This window comes from Oratosquilla oratoria, chromosome 14 (assembly GCF_046742065.1).
Source record: "Oratosquilla oratoria isolate Oo_2021 chromosome 14, ASM4674206v1, whole genome shotgun sequence".
In the NCBI taxonomy this organism is placed as follows: Eukaryota; Metazoa; Arthropoda; class Malacostraca; order Stomatopoda; family Squillidae; genus Oratosquilla; species Oratosquilla oratoria.
Window position 1 is genome coordinate 26,079,640 of NC_134790.1, and position 16,459 is coordinate 26,096,098.

Consider the following 16,459-nt stretch of genomic DNA (forward strand, 5'->3'; position numbering starts at 1 on the left):
ATCGAACTACAATTGCAAAGAGTCTATGAAAAATAAATGAGTTCGTTTTATAATGCACAGACCATACTACGAACCGGAGACGAATAACCTTTTGACTTTTGCAGGTTTCTCTCAATGTGAATAAAATCACCTGGCGGCAGCCACAATAAATAACCACTTGGGATGTGCATGCCCTACCAATGGTGAGTACCAGTGAATGCGTACGATTGTATGTGTGCGTGTGTTTGATTGACCATGGTCTTGGATCACGTGTTGGACTCGTGATCGACAGTTATTTCCCTCCCGGAAAAGAGCTAAGAGCTCATATATGGCCGATCTATGGTCAATGCTGTGGCCTTACATGCACACACACACACACACACACAACTCCCCGCCCACGAGAGTTGGAGTAACGACTCGCTGCGCAGCGATACTGAAATTATTTCAGCCTTGGGATTCGAACCCGGACCACTGTAGTGGCGGCCGGGAACTCTACCGTTTGTGTGTGTGTGTGTGTGTGTGTGTGTGTGTGTGTGTGTGTGTGTATATGTGTGCGTGTGTGTGTGTGTATGCGTGTATGTGTGTGTGTGCGTGTGTGCGTGTATGTGTGTGTGTGTGCGTGTATGTGTGTGTGTGTGCGTGTATGTGTGTGTGTGTGTGCGTGTATGTGTGTATATTCATGTGTCTGTACGTGTGTGTGCACGCGTGCGCGCGCGAGCGTGTGCATATGTATTTATGTATGTATGTTTGTATACATACAATTATGATACAAATGCCGCAATAGCCATTTATATTATAAGCTCTTATACAATATTGCCCGGTCACTGGAATACATATTAGGACATCGCTCGTTTCCTATTTGAACGAGAGGACGATGATTGCGCTTCTGTAATCCTTGACGTGGCCTGCCTTGATGACCTCATTCGCGGCTCCATGACCTGACGATGTTGCAGGTCGGAACGTCGATACAGGAAAGAGGTATTGTCCGCTTCATTCGACAGTGACGTTCTTTGTCGTCTTTTTTCTGGTTATTGGATGGGCAAGTTGATTGAGCCTGTCAAGGGTTGTTTGGAGAGGGATGGGTGTCTACCTGGGTGCTTGCTCAGAGAGACCGTGTGAGTGAGGCAACGAGCTCCCCCGAATTGATGGGTGATGGGTGATTTGGTGTGGATGGGTAGGGGGAAGGGGTGGGTTGGGTATCGGCCTTTGGAGGATGCTTGCAGAACTGGGTGAAAGTACGTTTGAACGTCTTAACAGGAGAGACTTTTCGAAAGGCTTCAGCCACTATGGCTTCCGTTTAGACTCCTTACGTCGATGGCAGACTCTATGTATTTCATTCCTACTAAGAATGGACGATTTTTTTTTTTTTTTTTTTTTTTTTATAGCAGAGGTGAACTGACCTCAAAATGTTTACTTCCCTTGTGTCGCCAGGCGATTTTATTCACTTAGGTGAGGCGCGGGGGGAGGGGGAAGAGGAGGGATCCCATGGGCATATTAAGCTTTCAATCCACCTTTTCTTGTTCGTTATTCAGTTTATTATAGTTGGCTTCAGACGATCTTATTATGTTCTATCTTACATATTATCTTGATATATTTTCATTATTCATTTATCTATTTATTTATTTCATTGTTTGTCACTTATGTATCTATCCATATGGGAGTGGAGTGTGTGGGGATGGAATGGGGTGGGAGTGGATTTTATGCCTTTGTTTTTTGACTACCTCCCTTGTAAGTGGGAAAAAACCCTTGGTGTATACAGTATATGCATGTATTATTATTATCATTATTATTATTATTATTATCATTATTACTAGTATCATCATTATTACTGTTAGTTATCAACTGATTTATTGATTGATTTATCTTATTTATTTTTCATTTTTTATTCATTCAAATATGTATATATATATATATATATATATATATATATATATATATGTATAATTTTTTTCATCCAACCTATGGGTCTGCTGTTGACGTTCAGCGGTTGTCATTTTAATCCTTTGCAATCCCTTTCGTGATAAAGGTCAGGCATAAGCCTGAATCCCGAAAAAACCGACCTAATAGACTTTGATAAAAGTCCCGAATAAAAATGCACAGCAAAGACCTACACTACAGTGTAGTAAATATTCAGCATAATCTACAATTGCATTTGATTAATTAGGTTTTATGGTTACAAACAAAATTAGATTATGTTTATTCCAGTAACACTTGTGTTATATGACACACGATGTGGTTTAATGTAGACAAACTGGGTTTGTTTGGATCATCGAAGGATTCTTAACAACAAACGGGAGAAATGTCAATAATATTAATTTTTATTTCGGTCGTCAATGTTCCTACTTCTTGGATTTCTTTCGCACCAAATACTAACGTAATGTACGGCAGAAACGTATTCTTAAATTTTTTTCTCATTCTTACGAAAGGATAGGGCAGGAGCTGCAGTACACTCACTCACATACACACGCACACACACACACACACAGACACACACACACACACACACACACACACACACACACACACACACACACACACACACACACACACACAATAAAACACACAAACACTCTCTCTCTCTCTCTCTCACACACACACACACACACACACACACACACACACACACACACACACACACACACACACACACACACACACACACACATATGAGCTCTGAGCTCTCATCCGGGAGGCTAATAGCTGTCGATCACGAGCCCAACACGGGATCCAAGACCACAGTGGTGAATCACACACACACACACACACACACACACACACACACACACACACACACACACACACACACACACACACACACAAAAACAAAAAAAAACAAAAAAAAACGTTACGTTACATTTAGTACATAGAAAGTATGTTTGCTGGCAGATGTCTCACATGAATGATAAGATGGATGAGGTGACAAGAATAAATTTGAGTTGAAATGACGTGCCTTTCCGCGAGCTGGGTTGAAAGCTAACTACGAAAAAAAAACTGAGTTTTTTCTTTTGTCTGTGGACATTAAATACATAGATAAATAAGAGAATGAGTAGATATACAAATAAACATATGTGGACATGTTACATGGCCGAAAAAAGATCATTATCTGTAACAAGCGGCTTGAAAGTAAAAAGTCATAATTACGTCAAGAGAAGCTTTCTAGCCGTTTCAAGTCGGTATGCGTTTAACTTGAAAAATAAATAAATGGATAAATGAATAAATAGATAAATGAATAAATAAATAAATAAAGTAATCTGAGCTTGAGTACCATTTGGGGGTCCTGAAAAGAATCGTCATGGAACATCAGTTGCATGACAGTCTAGTAGACTTGGATCACCTGTTTGACTCGTGATCGACAGCTGTTACCCTCCCGGATGAGAGCTCAGTGTTTATATATGGCCCGATCAATGGGTAATGCTGACCTGACATACATACACACACACACACACACACACACACACACACACACACACACACACACACACACACGCACACACACACAAACCTCCTTGCCCACCGACTCTTAATGCATTTGTGATAATACGCCTGGAGGCGCTGAGTGGCTGCGGCCGAAGCCGCCACCTTTGCCCTAATATGGGTTTTGGGAACTGCTGGTTCAGGTAACAGTCACTGCTGGGAATCGAGGGGACTGTGGAACTCGAACCCGCAACGAAGGAAATGCGAGACCAACACGCTTCCGATGACGCCACCAGCGCATAAAAGCATCATTTATTTATTCTTGGCAAAACAGAATCTTCGTCATTTCAAAATGGACCAACATTGAACCAATATGAATTGCACTAAACCCACAGCTAAAACCATCACATACATATTTTGTCACCAACAACAACAACAAGAAAACTCCTGTTGTATTTAGCGTTGTATTACAACAACAAAAGAAGAAGAAAATGGAAAAGGAGAAAAGAAAAAGAAAAAAGAAAAAATAGAGGAAGAAAAAAGAAAAAGGCGAAGAAGAGGAAGAACAAAAAGAAAAAGAAGAAAAAGACGACGACGAAGAAGAAGAAGAAAAAAAAATCCAGAAAAGGAAGAAAAAGTAGAAGGAGGAACAGGAAGAAGAAAAAGAAAAATAAGAAGAAAAAAGAAGAGGAAGAGAAAATAAAAGAAGAGGAAGAAGAAGAAGAGGAGGAGGAAGGAAAAGAAGAAGAGGAAGAAGAAGAAGAGGAGGAGGAAGGAAAGGAAGAAGAGGAAAAGAAGAAGAGGAGGAGGAAGGCAAAGAAGAAGAGGAAGAAAAAGACGTAGAATAAGACAAGGAAGAGAAAGAAGAAGAAAAAAAGAAGAAGAAGAAGAAGAAGAGGAGGAAAAATACATGGAATAAGACGAGGAAGAGGGAGAAGAAAAAAAAAAGAAGAGGAAGAGGAAGAGAAAGAAAAAGAAGAGGAAGAAACAGACGCACAATAAGACGAGGAAGAAGAAGAAGAAAAATAGAAAAGAAGAAAAAAAAAAAGGAAGATGAAGGCGGAGAAGAAGAAGAAGAAGAAGAAGAGGCTGTTGTTTGCAAAGCTTTCGTGTAGAAAAACGACATTTTTTCCTCATTAGTGTTGTCCCATTTGCTGTTGACTTGAAAATATTTGATAATTAGTGAAGCTCTGGCAGCATTTTGTTTTTTTCTCAAAGAACTTATTTTCTTTCATTTTGCTTTAGATGTTTTCTTGTCAGACTTACTTTGAGATCTAGAGCGTAATCTAGAAATAGACTGTTTATCTAGGCTCGTTATTCATTTTGCCTTAAAGAAAAGTAAAAAAAAAAAAAAAAAAAGCTAGCGGAATTTAGAACATAGCGAATTATTAAGAGACATTAGAAAAATAATAAATATATATATATATATATATATATATATATATATACACACACACACACACACACACACACACACACACACACACACACACACACACACACACACACATATATATATATATATATATATATATATATATATATATATATATATATATATATAATAGTAATGATATAAATAAATATAATAAATAACTAAATAGATAAATACAGAGATAATACAAAAAAGTGAAAAAATTACGTCATCGGTTTTTTTTTATTATGATTATGATTTCATTTTGTTTTATTTGTTTATTTCTATTTCATTTTATTTTATCTTTAAAAACAGACCCCTTGTCATCAAAGTCATAGCTTATAACAGAAACATTTTGAACGAGTTTTTCCCCTTTTGTGCAAATGACAACACATTCTGATACACGTTTGAGGTGCCCATTGTGGTTTTGCCTCTCTCTCTCTCTCTCTCTCTCTCTCTCTCTCTCTCTCTCTCTCTCTCTCTCTCTCTCTCTCTCTCTCTCTCTCTCTCTCTCTCTCTCTCTCTCTCTCTTCGTTTTCCTCGTGGCCAAATCATTGGCGCGCTCGGAATTGATCTCACCTCGCGGTGACCAAGCCCCCAGTTTGATACCCAGGGGTTGGTAGTGACTACAAGTTGTCTTGGTTGTCCTAGGACCCTGGGCACAGGTGAGTGCTCGAAAGCAGCAAGGAGTTTCCCTTTATAAACATTTAACCTCTCTCCATAAGAAATATATATATATATATATATATATATATATATATATATATATATATATATATATATATATATATATGTATATATATGAATATAGATAGATAAGATCAGAAAAATTAGTATCTGAATAAATAGATAAATGAAAAAATAGAAAAATACAAAAAAGAATATACAAATAAGTTTAACTAGAAAATAAATGGAATACAATAACAATGGTAATAGCAATAATGATAATGAATAAGATAAATAGAATAGAATTAAAAACAGATATAGTAATTACATAAATAAATGAATAAATGAAATAAATTTATGAATGAATGCATAGATAAATGGATAAAAAAGAAAAAAATATTGCTATCTGGTCACCTTCCTCCTGCTCATTGTAATCCCTGGAACGTGATTGGTCGCTAACGTCTTGGAGAGCTGTGATTGGTAGACGCATGTTCCACAGCTCTTCCGTCCACCAATGAAACGTGCCGTTTTCGTCTTACCGACCAATCACGTGCGAGAAAGAAAGTAACGTATGTTGGAGGGTGGGGTTTAGCTGCCAGGATAATTTGATTTTGGTCAAGTCCGTGTTGATGTTTCCGCAGTAAGTTTAATTTCGTAACATAGAACTCAACTGATTTTTATCTTTATGTTTTACAAATTTGATCATTTCTTGTTCTCTTCATAGGTGATTGATGTCTAAGAATTTTATATTCTATTTCGGCCAAACCTAGACAATTTTTATGACAGGAAAACTTGGTTCTGAAGGAGTTTCTATCAATCTGGGTCTCAGTATTCTAGATGCTAGTGTATCTAAACACATAGAATTAAATCTTATTTATGTCGTTTTAGCGTTTTGCTTCATTTGATAGCAACTGATAATAAATAGTATACAGGGAGCGCTATGTAGCCACTTCGAACATTCACGTTAAACACCGCATCATTAGTGCGCTGGTAGCGTGCTTGTCTCGCACTGGCCTAGTTGTAGGTTCGAATCCCGCACTCCTCAGCAGTGACTGTTAGTTACCTAGCCCGAGAGTCCCTGTAAGTGCATAATAATAGGGCAAATGTAACGGCTTCGGCCGCAGCTACTCAGCGCCTCCTGTCGTATAAGGCTCCTCGCCTTCTGCTATATGGTTTCAATCAACGCCAAGGCTGAGGCGATGACTGGAGCTTACGCCAGGAGGCGCTGAATACCCGTGGCCGACGATATCATCTTTGCCCAATTATCCGCTTTAGGGACTGGTAAGAGCAGGACATAGACACTGTTGGGAATCGGAGAGGAGTGCGGGATTCGAACCCGCAATTAAGCGAATGCGAGATCAGCACGCCTCCGATGACGCCACCAATGATGAGTCTGAAAATAGAAAAAATAAAATTGTTTTGGGGCTTCTTCAAAACTGAATAAAATGGCCTGGGATTGGCCAAGAGGGCCACCTGACAAAAGAAGTGTAAATGGAGGCCTGATATTTGTGGGGCGGTTCCGGTTTGATCCTTTGCCACGGACTCGTCTGTGGAACAGTCTCAAGTTGGTGGAATGGCCAAAGGCAAAACAGAAAATAACAGATAAAATGAAACAAACAAATGAATAAGATATTACGTGCGAAAACAAAACAGACAAAAGAATGAACAAATAAAAACAGATATGTAGATAAATGATTAGAATTAGATAAAATAAAATTCTACATGTATTTGGTGCGAATAGTTTTATTCTTTCCATCTGATTGATAGTAATCTAAAGAAGTAATCAACTGGGAGAGAAAATAGAGAAAGAGCGGGTGAGAGAGAGAGAGAGAGAGAGAGGTAGACATTGTGTTGGATTTCACTCCTGATGATTAACCATCGCTTCTATCGTGACAGGGATTGAGAGAGTTTAGTCTTAACAATTTATGACTCCTGACCTTTTGAGAAACATATGAATAGAATTTGGATTATAAAAATACAACATATGTCTTAGGGCGGAATTGCGTTACACAGCATAAATGCAAAATAGATAAATAAATAAATAAATAAATAGAAATATATAATTATAAAATAATTTATTATCTACCTTCATCTCGAGAATTCAAACTAGAATGAGCAAAGGCTAGTTTCTACACAAACCTAGGATCTAGAAATTAACGTACCTGATTGGTTGTATTTTCAAAATGACGTAAAAATCATAGAAATCGACGTACCTGATTGCCTAGTTTCCCATATGACGTAACAGTTATAGGTGACGTAACTATTGTATAAATCGACGTACCTGTTGGCCAGCTTTCCCAAGTAATGGACAAAACGTCTCATATGAATCCACGTACCTGGTTGGCTGGTTTTCGTAAATGACGTCATTGTCGCTCGAAGGCTCGCACCTGATTGGCTGTTTTTTACAAATGACGTCATTGTACCTTGAAGGTCCGTACCTGATTGGTTAGTTTTCACAGATGACGCCATTGTCGCTTGAGTGCCCGTACCTGATTGGTTAGTTTTCACAGATGACGTCATTGTCACTTGAATGCCCGTACCTGATTGGTTAGTTTTTACAGATGACGTTATTGTCGCTTAAAGGCACGTACCTGATTGGTTGGATTTTTCGTAGATGATGTAATCCCTGCCAGCCTTCTGCAACAAGTGTCCTATCTGGAGACCCGCTGGTCCGGCTCCAATCACGCAGTATTCATGACGCTGTGCCCTCGAGGACGACTCTGGCCGTAGGTCGTCCTCCACCTTCATCCCCTCCTCCTCCACCTTGGCCTCCTCCTCCAGTTTGACCTCCTCCTCTAGTCTGACCTCGCCCTCCAGTTTGACCTCGCCTTCGACCTTGACCTCGCCCTCCAACTTTACACCATCTTCCTTTAACTTTACTTTCTCCTCCAAATTTATGTCTTCTTCCTTTAACTTGACCTCCTTCTCGAACTTAACTTCCTCCTGCAACTTCCCCTTCTTCTGGATCGGCATCACAGGTTGCACCTTGTCCTTGGGTGCTTCGAGATCTTCCAAGTGTTTAATGTCGTCCTTTGGTAGGGGAGGCTGCATAAGGGGGACCTCTCCCTGCTGGACGCCTTTCTCCTTCAGGTGTGGAGACTCTTCGTGCGATGAGGACGCCGTCACGGAGGTTTTCTCCAGAGGAAGAAGTTCTCCTCCTCCTCCTCCTCCTCCTCCTCCCTGCCAGTACGTGCCCTCCTGCAGACCTTCCCCGAAGGCGTTGGAGACGAATGTGGCATTGTCGGTCGGTAGTAGGAAACCCCTGGAGGAGGCGGAGGTGAGTTCGCTCGTGGTTCCGTTCAGGGCCAGTCGGTAGGTCATCAGCAGGTCGTCAGGAAGGTCGGGCAGGTCGGTCAGACCGAGGGATGGCCTCAGGGTGATGAAGCAGTACTGACAACCGAGCTTGACGGCCAAGAACATCAACCATGGAATGATAGACCGAACCACCCACAGCATTGCTTCTTGAAGGGGATCAAAGAAACTGGGTTCTTGGTCTTGACTGAAGTTCAGAATCTTAATCGAGTCCTATCGTCTAAAGGTCTACGATTTCCTGAAACCTTTATGCACTGGACTGAAATGGGTTCAAGGTGTTTTTTCGTGGTTTAAAAACGCTGTTTTGGCTCAGCGTTTTTTTTTTTTTTTAACAGTCAGCGCACTTTTGAAAATCCTATTAAAAATTCTGTGGTATGATATAAACACTACATGAGATACTTGAATATTGAACAAATAATTGAAAGTTGTTATGGATTGTGAACATTCTCAGGTTTTTGTCATTGACAAAATAGAATGTTCGTTACGACGGTTAAATGACGTCATGTCGTCTCGCAAGAAATCGAAATTTGGATTTCAAAAAAAAAAAAAAAAAAAAAAAGCGAGGCGTTGATTTGGTTTGTCTACAGAAATTTATTATCTGCTGATTTAATTGACGTAGAAAACTAGAAATTTGCACGTACACGTTAAAAGGGGGCGTAAAATGTTGAACTCAAGTAATCTAGATATTGAATTGTCTTTAGTCTATATTCTACATATCAATCTTCCACGCTATTGTGAATAAGCGTTTGTTTGACCGATCAGTGTCATATCTCTATCAAAGGATGTGTCGTTAATGAATATATTAACATCATTATAAACCGAAATTTAAGCTTTACATCTTCGAAAAAATATAATTAACGCCTTCGACATCCATATAACCCTTTTAGTTACCCGATTTTTTTGTTTTCCAAAAGTGACCCATCCTTAAAAAAAAAAAAAAAAAAATCCTAAGCTGATTAAAGACCCCCCCAAAAAAAACGCTAGTCGTCGTTTCCCCACAAAGTCGATCCTAAGAGCAAATACCGAGATAATCCGTAGGCAAGTTCGTGGAGTCAAGCCACGCCACCGAACTGGGGACGCGAGAGAGAGATCGAGTGAGCGGATGATGAGGAACACCTGACAACACACGTTCTGCCCGTTGGGACAGCTGGCCCTACACTGACTCGAGCCCACACCGGCCTCCTCTCCCTCACCCAACACACACACGCTCACACGCACGCACGAACGCACACACACGGGCTTTGCCTCTCCCACTCCTTCTAGCTCTCTCTCTCATACGCACGCACACACACACACACACACACACACACACACACACACACACACACACACACACACACACACACACACACACACACACACACACACACACACATACACTCTCTCTCTCTCTCTCTCTTTCTTACCCCCTCTCTCTCACACACCCTCTCTCTCTTGGTCTCTCTCTCTCTCTCTCTCTTGGTCTCTCTCTCTCTCTCTCTCTCTCTCTCTCTCTCTCTCTCTCTCTCTCTCTCTCTCTCTCTCTCTCTCTCCCTCCCTCCCTCTCTCTCTCTCTCCCTTTATTCAGATTCTTTATCTACCTTTAGGCTAACTCTCCTTCTTCTTCCTCTTTCTCTTATTATCTTTCTCTCTTACTCTTTTTAATCGTACCTTCGCGCTTGCCTTATCCTTGTTTCTCTCTATTTACCCAAAGTCTACATCTTCCCCTCTTCTCGTGATTTCTCATACTTCCTTCCTCCTTCCTCCCCGCCTTCCTCCTTCTCCCTCTTCCTGTCTCCTTCCTCCTTCACTCTTTCTCTGTCCTCCTTTCTTCCCTCCTTCTTCCTTCTTTCTCTTCTGTCTCTCTTCCTGCCCTCTTCTCCCCCTTCCCCGACCCTTTTTCATTTCTCTCTTCCTCTTCTTCATCTTCACTTCTCCTTTTCTCTTCCAAACCTCCTCCTCCTCCTCCTCTTCCCATCCTCTTTCTCTTCTGTCATCACTACCCTTTCCCTTCTCCTCTTCCTCTTCCTAGTCCTCCTCCTCCTCCTCGTCTTCCTCCTCCTCGTCTTATTGCTCTTCATCTTTATACTCCTCCCTTCTCCGTCTCTATGCCTCCCCTCCTCCTCTCCCTCCTCCTCCCCCTCCTCCTCCCTCCTCCTCCCCGCTCCTCCTCCTTTCTTCTTCTCATCCTTATACTCCCTCCTCCCGTCCCTCCCACCTCCTCCTCCTCCTCCTTCTCCTCCTCCTCTTCAGTAGTGATCTGCCGCCGTTCACTGGGATCCCCGGTGCGTGTCCGGAGTACCGGAGTACCGGTGAGGTACCCGTGGCGGCGGCGACGACGACGAAGGTGGCGGAGGCGGTAGCGCCCTTCTAGCAGTGCCTTATCCGCCCCTCATCACCCCCTCTGTGACCTCGTTTCTTCAGTCTGACCTCAGCTGACTTTTATCCACCTGTCGACTCGTGCGAGTGTAGATGGTGGTGGTGGTGAGGGTAAAGGGAGTGTAGGTGGTGGTGGTGAAGGGAGTGTAGATGGTGGTGGTGATGGTAAAGAGAGTGTAGGTGGTGGTGGTGAAGGGAGTGTAGATGGTGGTGGTGATGGTAAAGAGAGTGTAGATGGTGGTGGTGGTGGTGATGAATAGAGTGTAGGTGGTGGTGGTGGTAAAGTGAGTGTAGGCGGTTTGATAATGGTGAAGGGAGTGTAGGTGGTGGTAGTAGAGTAAGGAGAGGAGGGGGAGGAGGAGTAAGAAGAGAAAGGGGAAGAGGAAAAAAGGAGGAGGAAGAGGAGGAGGAAAAGGAAATTGAAGAAAAAGAAGGAAAATAAAGAGAGAAGGAGACGGAGAAAGAAGGAATGAAGGGAGAAGAGAAGTAGAAAGGGGAAGAAGAAGAGAGGGAGGAGGAGGAGGAGGAGGCAGAATAGATAAAGAATGGGGAGAAGTAGGAGGAGGTTGGAGAAGGAGGAAGAAGAAGAACAGGAGGAAATGGAGGAAGAAGAAGAGATAGAGAAAGAAGAGAAGTAGGAGGGAGGAGGAAGAGGGGAGGAGAGGAGCCGAGGAAAAGGAGTAGGAGGAGGAGGAGGAAGAGGTAGAGAAAGAAGAGAAGTAGGAGGGGAAAAGAAGAAGAGAGGAGTGGAGACGAGGAGAAGGAGGAAGAAGAGAAGTAGGAGGGGGGAGACGAGGAGAGGAAAGATGCCGAGGAGGAGGAGGAAGAAGAGAAGTAGGAGGGTGGAAAAAGAGAAGAGGAGAGAAGCCGAGGAGGAGGAAGAAGAAACAGAGAAAGAAGAGAAGTAGGAGAGGTGAAGAAGAGGAGAGGAGGGGAAACGAGGAGGAGGAGGAAGAAGAGACAGAGAAAGAAGAGAAGTAGGAGGGGGAAAGAAGAGAAGAAAGTAGGGGGAGGAAGAAGAGAAGTAGGAGGGGGGAAGAAGAGGAGAAGAGAGTAGGAGGAGGAAGAAGAGAAGTTGGAGGGGGGGAAGAAGAGGAGAAGAGAGGAGGAGGAGGAAGAAGAGAAGTAGGAGGGAGGAAGAAGAGGAGAAGAGAGGAGGAGGAGGAGGAAGATAGAGAAAGAGGAGAAGTCGGAGGTCTCCTAAGGTTTTCTTAAAACAGCCAATCAGCAACGCGCGTCACATTGACCTTTTGGGGAACTTCCATTCGGTGAATAGACTTCCCGTGGCGTCATCAGGCAGAATAAAATTCGTAGAGTCTGTCATGACACCAGAAAGGCCAGGGGCCGAATTTATTAAAGATCCTAACCATTAAGTCTAGACATAGATCTTCAAAATGGGGGAGGTTTTATCTAAATCAGCTGTCCATAATGTCGAGGTTATGTCTAGACATAAGCATTTAGGTCACCGACTTAGGGATTTAGGTCAAATTTCCGCCATTAAGGTTAGGATCTTTTATAAATTGGGTCCTTGGGTCCAGGAATCAACTGAATAAAATTGATTGACGTGAGCTAAACTGAAATATGTAAAGTTGCGAGATTGATAGATGAAGTCTTCTTCGTCAGTTTTAATTTTGTTTTTGATAGAATCATCTAACGTCAAGAAGTCTAAAGTGAAATATTTAGAATAGGTTTTGGCAACCCTTTGAATACAGTGTGGCGGTCTCTTTAAGTTGCCGGGTCTAAAAATACATTTGGTATGCAAATTATAGCTGCATAATTTGTATTCAGTCATTAAAAAAGTGTGTGAATGTTAATTTATAGGCGGTTCTTTTTCTCTCGATATTTTGTTTATTTGAAGTGGCGATGTTACTATTTTTATTCTTGATTTTTACACTTCTCTGTTTATTTATTTATTTACGTATTTGTCTACATATTTATTTATTTATTTATGTACGTATTTATCTATATTTTTCTGTGTTTTTAATATGATAATTTATTTGTAGTGTTATAAGTTTCTAGATCAACCTGACCTAACTTGACCTGACCTGACGGGGTCAGTTCTGTCGGATGCCAAGTTTGGCACGTGTACCACACACACACACACACACACACACACACACACACACACACACACACACACACACACACACACACACGTTATTGACCACTCTATAATCCTCTTCTTTACCAAAAGGACCAGATGAATCTGAATAAAATTTCCAGTCGACAGCCGATAAGACGGATAAATACAAGGCGGTGTGGAAGAAGGCATAAACGTTAGGAATAGCAAACGTTACGAGTAGTTGATGTTCGAACGTTTTTGAGAGATGTTGACGTAATTAAGGTCCAGCGACATCTTTTGTCGGCCACGCCCACACCAACGCTTGGCTCCTTCTCGATTCATGGCAAAGGAACGTCTGGAGACGCCGTCATTCAACCTCCGGTGATGTAGGAAGTGGCTGTTTTATATATATATATATACATATATATATGTATATATATATATACATATATATATATATATATTTCTTCTTCTTCTTCTTCTTCTTCTTCTTCTTCTTCTTCTTCTTCTTCTTCTTCTTCTTCTTCTTCTTCTTCTTCTTCTTCTTCTTCTTCTTCTTCTTCCTATTATCCTTATTATTATTATTATTATTATTATTATTATTATTATTATTGTTATCATCATTATTATTATTGTTATTATTGTTATTATTATCATAATTATTATCATTATTATTATTATCATTATTATTATCATTGTTATCATTATTATCATTGTTATTATCATTAATATTATTATTATCATTATTGTTATCTATTGTATTTCATATTTGTATTTATTTATTTATCTATCTATTTATTCATTATTACTCCTGGTGTGGTAGGAGCTCGGATAGGATCACGGTCGGTGCAGAGAGTGTTCATTTCGGGGTCCATTCGTCAGCTGTTGACTGACTATGCGTAGAGCGAAACCATTCAGGAATAAATTCCCACCTCGGAAATAGACCCGTGACTTCTTTCTCAACCTTCCTCATTTTTATATGTATATGTATATATATATGTATATATATATATATATATATATATATATATATATGTATTTATATATATATTCGAGAAATTCGCTATTGGACAGCGACATCAATCAGATAATCTCTTTGGCAGTAGCGCACGGGACTCGAACCCGATGCGCTTGGAAGTAAACTCCCAAGACGCACTCACGCCATAGACCAATCGACCACTAAACAACAAAAAACCATGGGAACTCATTGTCTAACTGACTCTCGAACGGGTGGTTAATGGGTGTAGTAAGCGCCCTCCCCAATCTCGAGAGTCAGTTCGACAATGAGTTCCCACGGTTTTATGCTGTTTAGTGGTCGAGAGGTCTAAGGCGTAAGTGCGTCTTGGGAGTTTACTTCCTAGCGCATCGGGTTCGAGTCCCGTGCGCTACTGCTAAAGAGATTATCTGATATATATATATATATATATGTATTTATATATATATTATATATATATATATGTATTTATATATATATATTATATATTTATATCATACTCATACTCATCTCTCTACATTTTCATCTGAATAATTAAATACATGAATAAATGAGTAAAACAGTAAATGAATGAAGCTTGCATCATCTGAGGTTTCATATGGTGAGAGAGTAGATTATCTAAAGGGATTATATCATCCATAGGTCAGAGGTCACCTCGACCGGAAAAAAAGGTTACATGGCTTTGGGTAAAACAAAATATATAAAGTCTTACCTATGGACGGAAACTGAAGAAAGAGAGAGAGACGGAGAGAGGAATGGGAGAGAAATAGAGGGAGAGAGAAAGAAAGAGAGTGAGACCGATTGACAGAGAGAGAGAGCGGAGGTACAGAGAGAGATATAGAGAGAGGGGTAGAGTGAGATAGAACGTGAGACAAATTGAGAGGTAGATGGCGAGTGAGACAGATTGAGGGAGAGAGAGAGAGAGAGAGCGAGAGAGAGGCGTTCAGCTATAGATTATGTTTACTTCTTAACGCAACAGTTACTGTAGCAACGCGCGCGCGCGCGTGTGTGTATGTTTGTGCGTGCTTGTGTACGTGTTGTAGTGGTTGTATCACGGCAGTGAAGTAACGACGCCTAGATGGATTCATGTGGCGGTAACCAGAATGAAATATTTCTCTCTCTCTCTCTCTCTCTCTCTCTTTCTCTCTCTCTCTCTCTTTCTCTCTTTTTCTCTCCCTCTCCCTCTTTCTCTCTCTCTCTCTCTCTCTCTCTCTCTCTCTCTCTCTCTCTCTCTCTCTCTCTCTCAGGACTCGTAGTAATGGGTTTAGATTGAACAAATTTAGGTATAAGAAGAAAATAGGCAAGAGCTTGTTTACCAACAGAGTAGTTAATGAATGGAATAAACTTAGTAACCATGTAGTAAAGAGTGCTGAAACAATGGGTTTTAAAAGATGAGATATGATAACTTTATGAATGGGGATGGCAGGTGGTAAGAGAACTGTCTAGTGGAGTTCCTCAGGGTTCCGTTCTTGGGCCACTTCTATTCATAGTATATATAAATGATATAGACCATGGACTAAAATCTACTGTTTCCAAATTTGCTGATGATACAAAATTGTGCGGAGTGGCAAATGATCACTCAAACCAATTAGATATTCAAGAAGATTTAGATCAATTACAGCAATGGTCTGAAAAGTGGCTAATGAAATTTAACACAAGTAAATGCAAGGTAATGCACATAGGTAAAAATAACAGTAAGTACGATTACAAGTTATTTGGAAATTCGTTAACAAAAGTGGATAGTGAAAAAGATCTCGGCGTAATTATCAGTAACGACCTCAAATCATCCAAGCAGTGTATTTCAGCCTCTGAGAAAGCAAATAAGGTTCTAGGACTGATTGCGCGATCTTTTGATTTCAAAAGTCCATCACTCATTAACAAGCTATATAAATTGTTAGTTCGGCCACATTTGGAATATACTGTTTCCGTATGGTCACCGAATCTCATTAAAGACATTGACAGACTGGAAAAAGTACAACGGCCAGCCACAAAACTGATTCTTAGTATCAAAAATAAATCATACGAAAATCGACTAAAACATATGAATCTGTTTTCCCTAAAAAAGCGTAGACTCAGAGGTGACTTGATACAGGTCTTTAAGATTTTAAAGGGAATTGACAACATCAAAAGTGACAAAATTTTCACATTGAATGAGAATCAGACAAGAAACAATGGTCTCAAACTGTTCGGAAATAGATTCAATTTGGAAGTAGGTAGAAACAACTTTGCCAACCGTGTAGTTAATGAATGGAATAAACTT

General features: G+C 40.6%; 1 protein-coding gene across 2 annotated transcripts in view; it reads right to left on the minus strand.

The window, feature by feature from the left end:
* Positions 1–9,944, minus strand: part of LOC143032814 (FAD-dependent oxidoreductase domain-containing protein 2-like) — a 158,034-nt gene extending 148,090 nt beyond the window's left edge. The window contains exons 1-2 of one of the 2 annotated variants that reach the window (XM_076197889.1): positions 9,809–9,944; positions 8,065–9,152 (exon numbers count right to left, since the gene is read on the minus strand). In XM_076197889.1, coding sequence (XP_076054004.1) covers positions 8,065–8,929 — 865 coding nt within the window. In that variant the 5' untranslated portion in view covers positions 8,930–9,152; positions 9,809–9,944. The remainder of the gene's footprint in view (positions 1–8,064; positions 9,153–9,808) is intronic. The other variant, XM_076197890.1, reaches the window with a different exon arrangement.
* Positions 9,945–16,459: the final 6,515 nt, after the last annotated feature.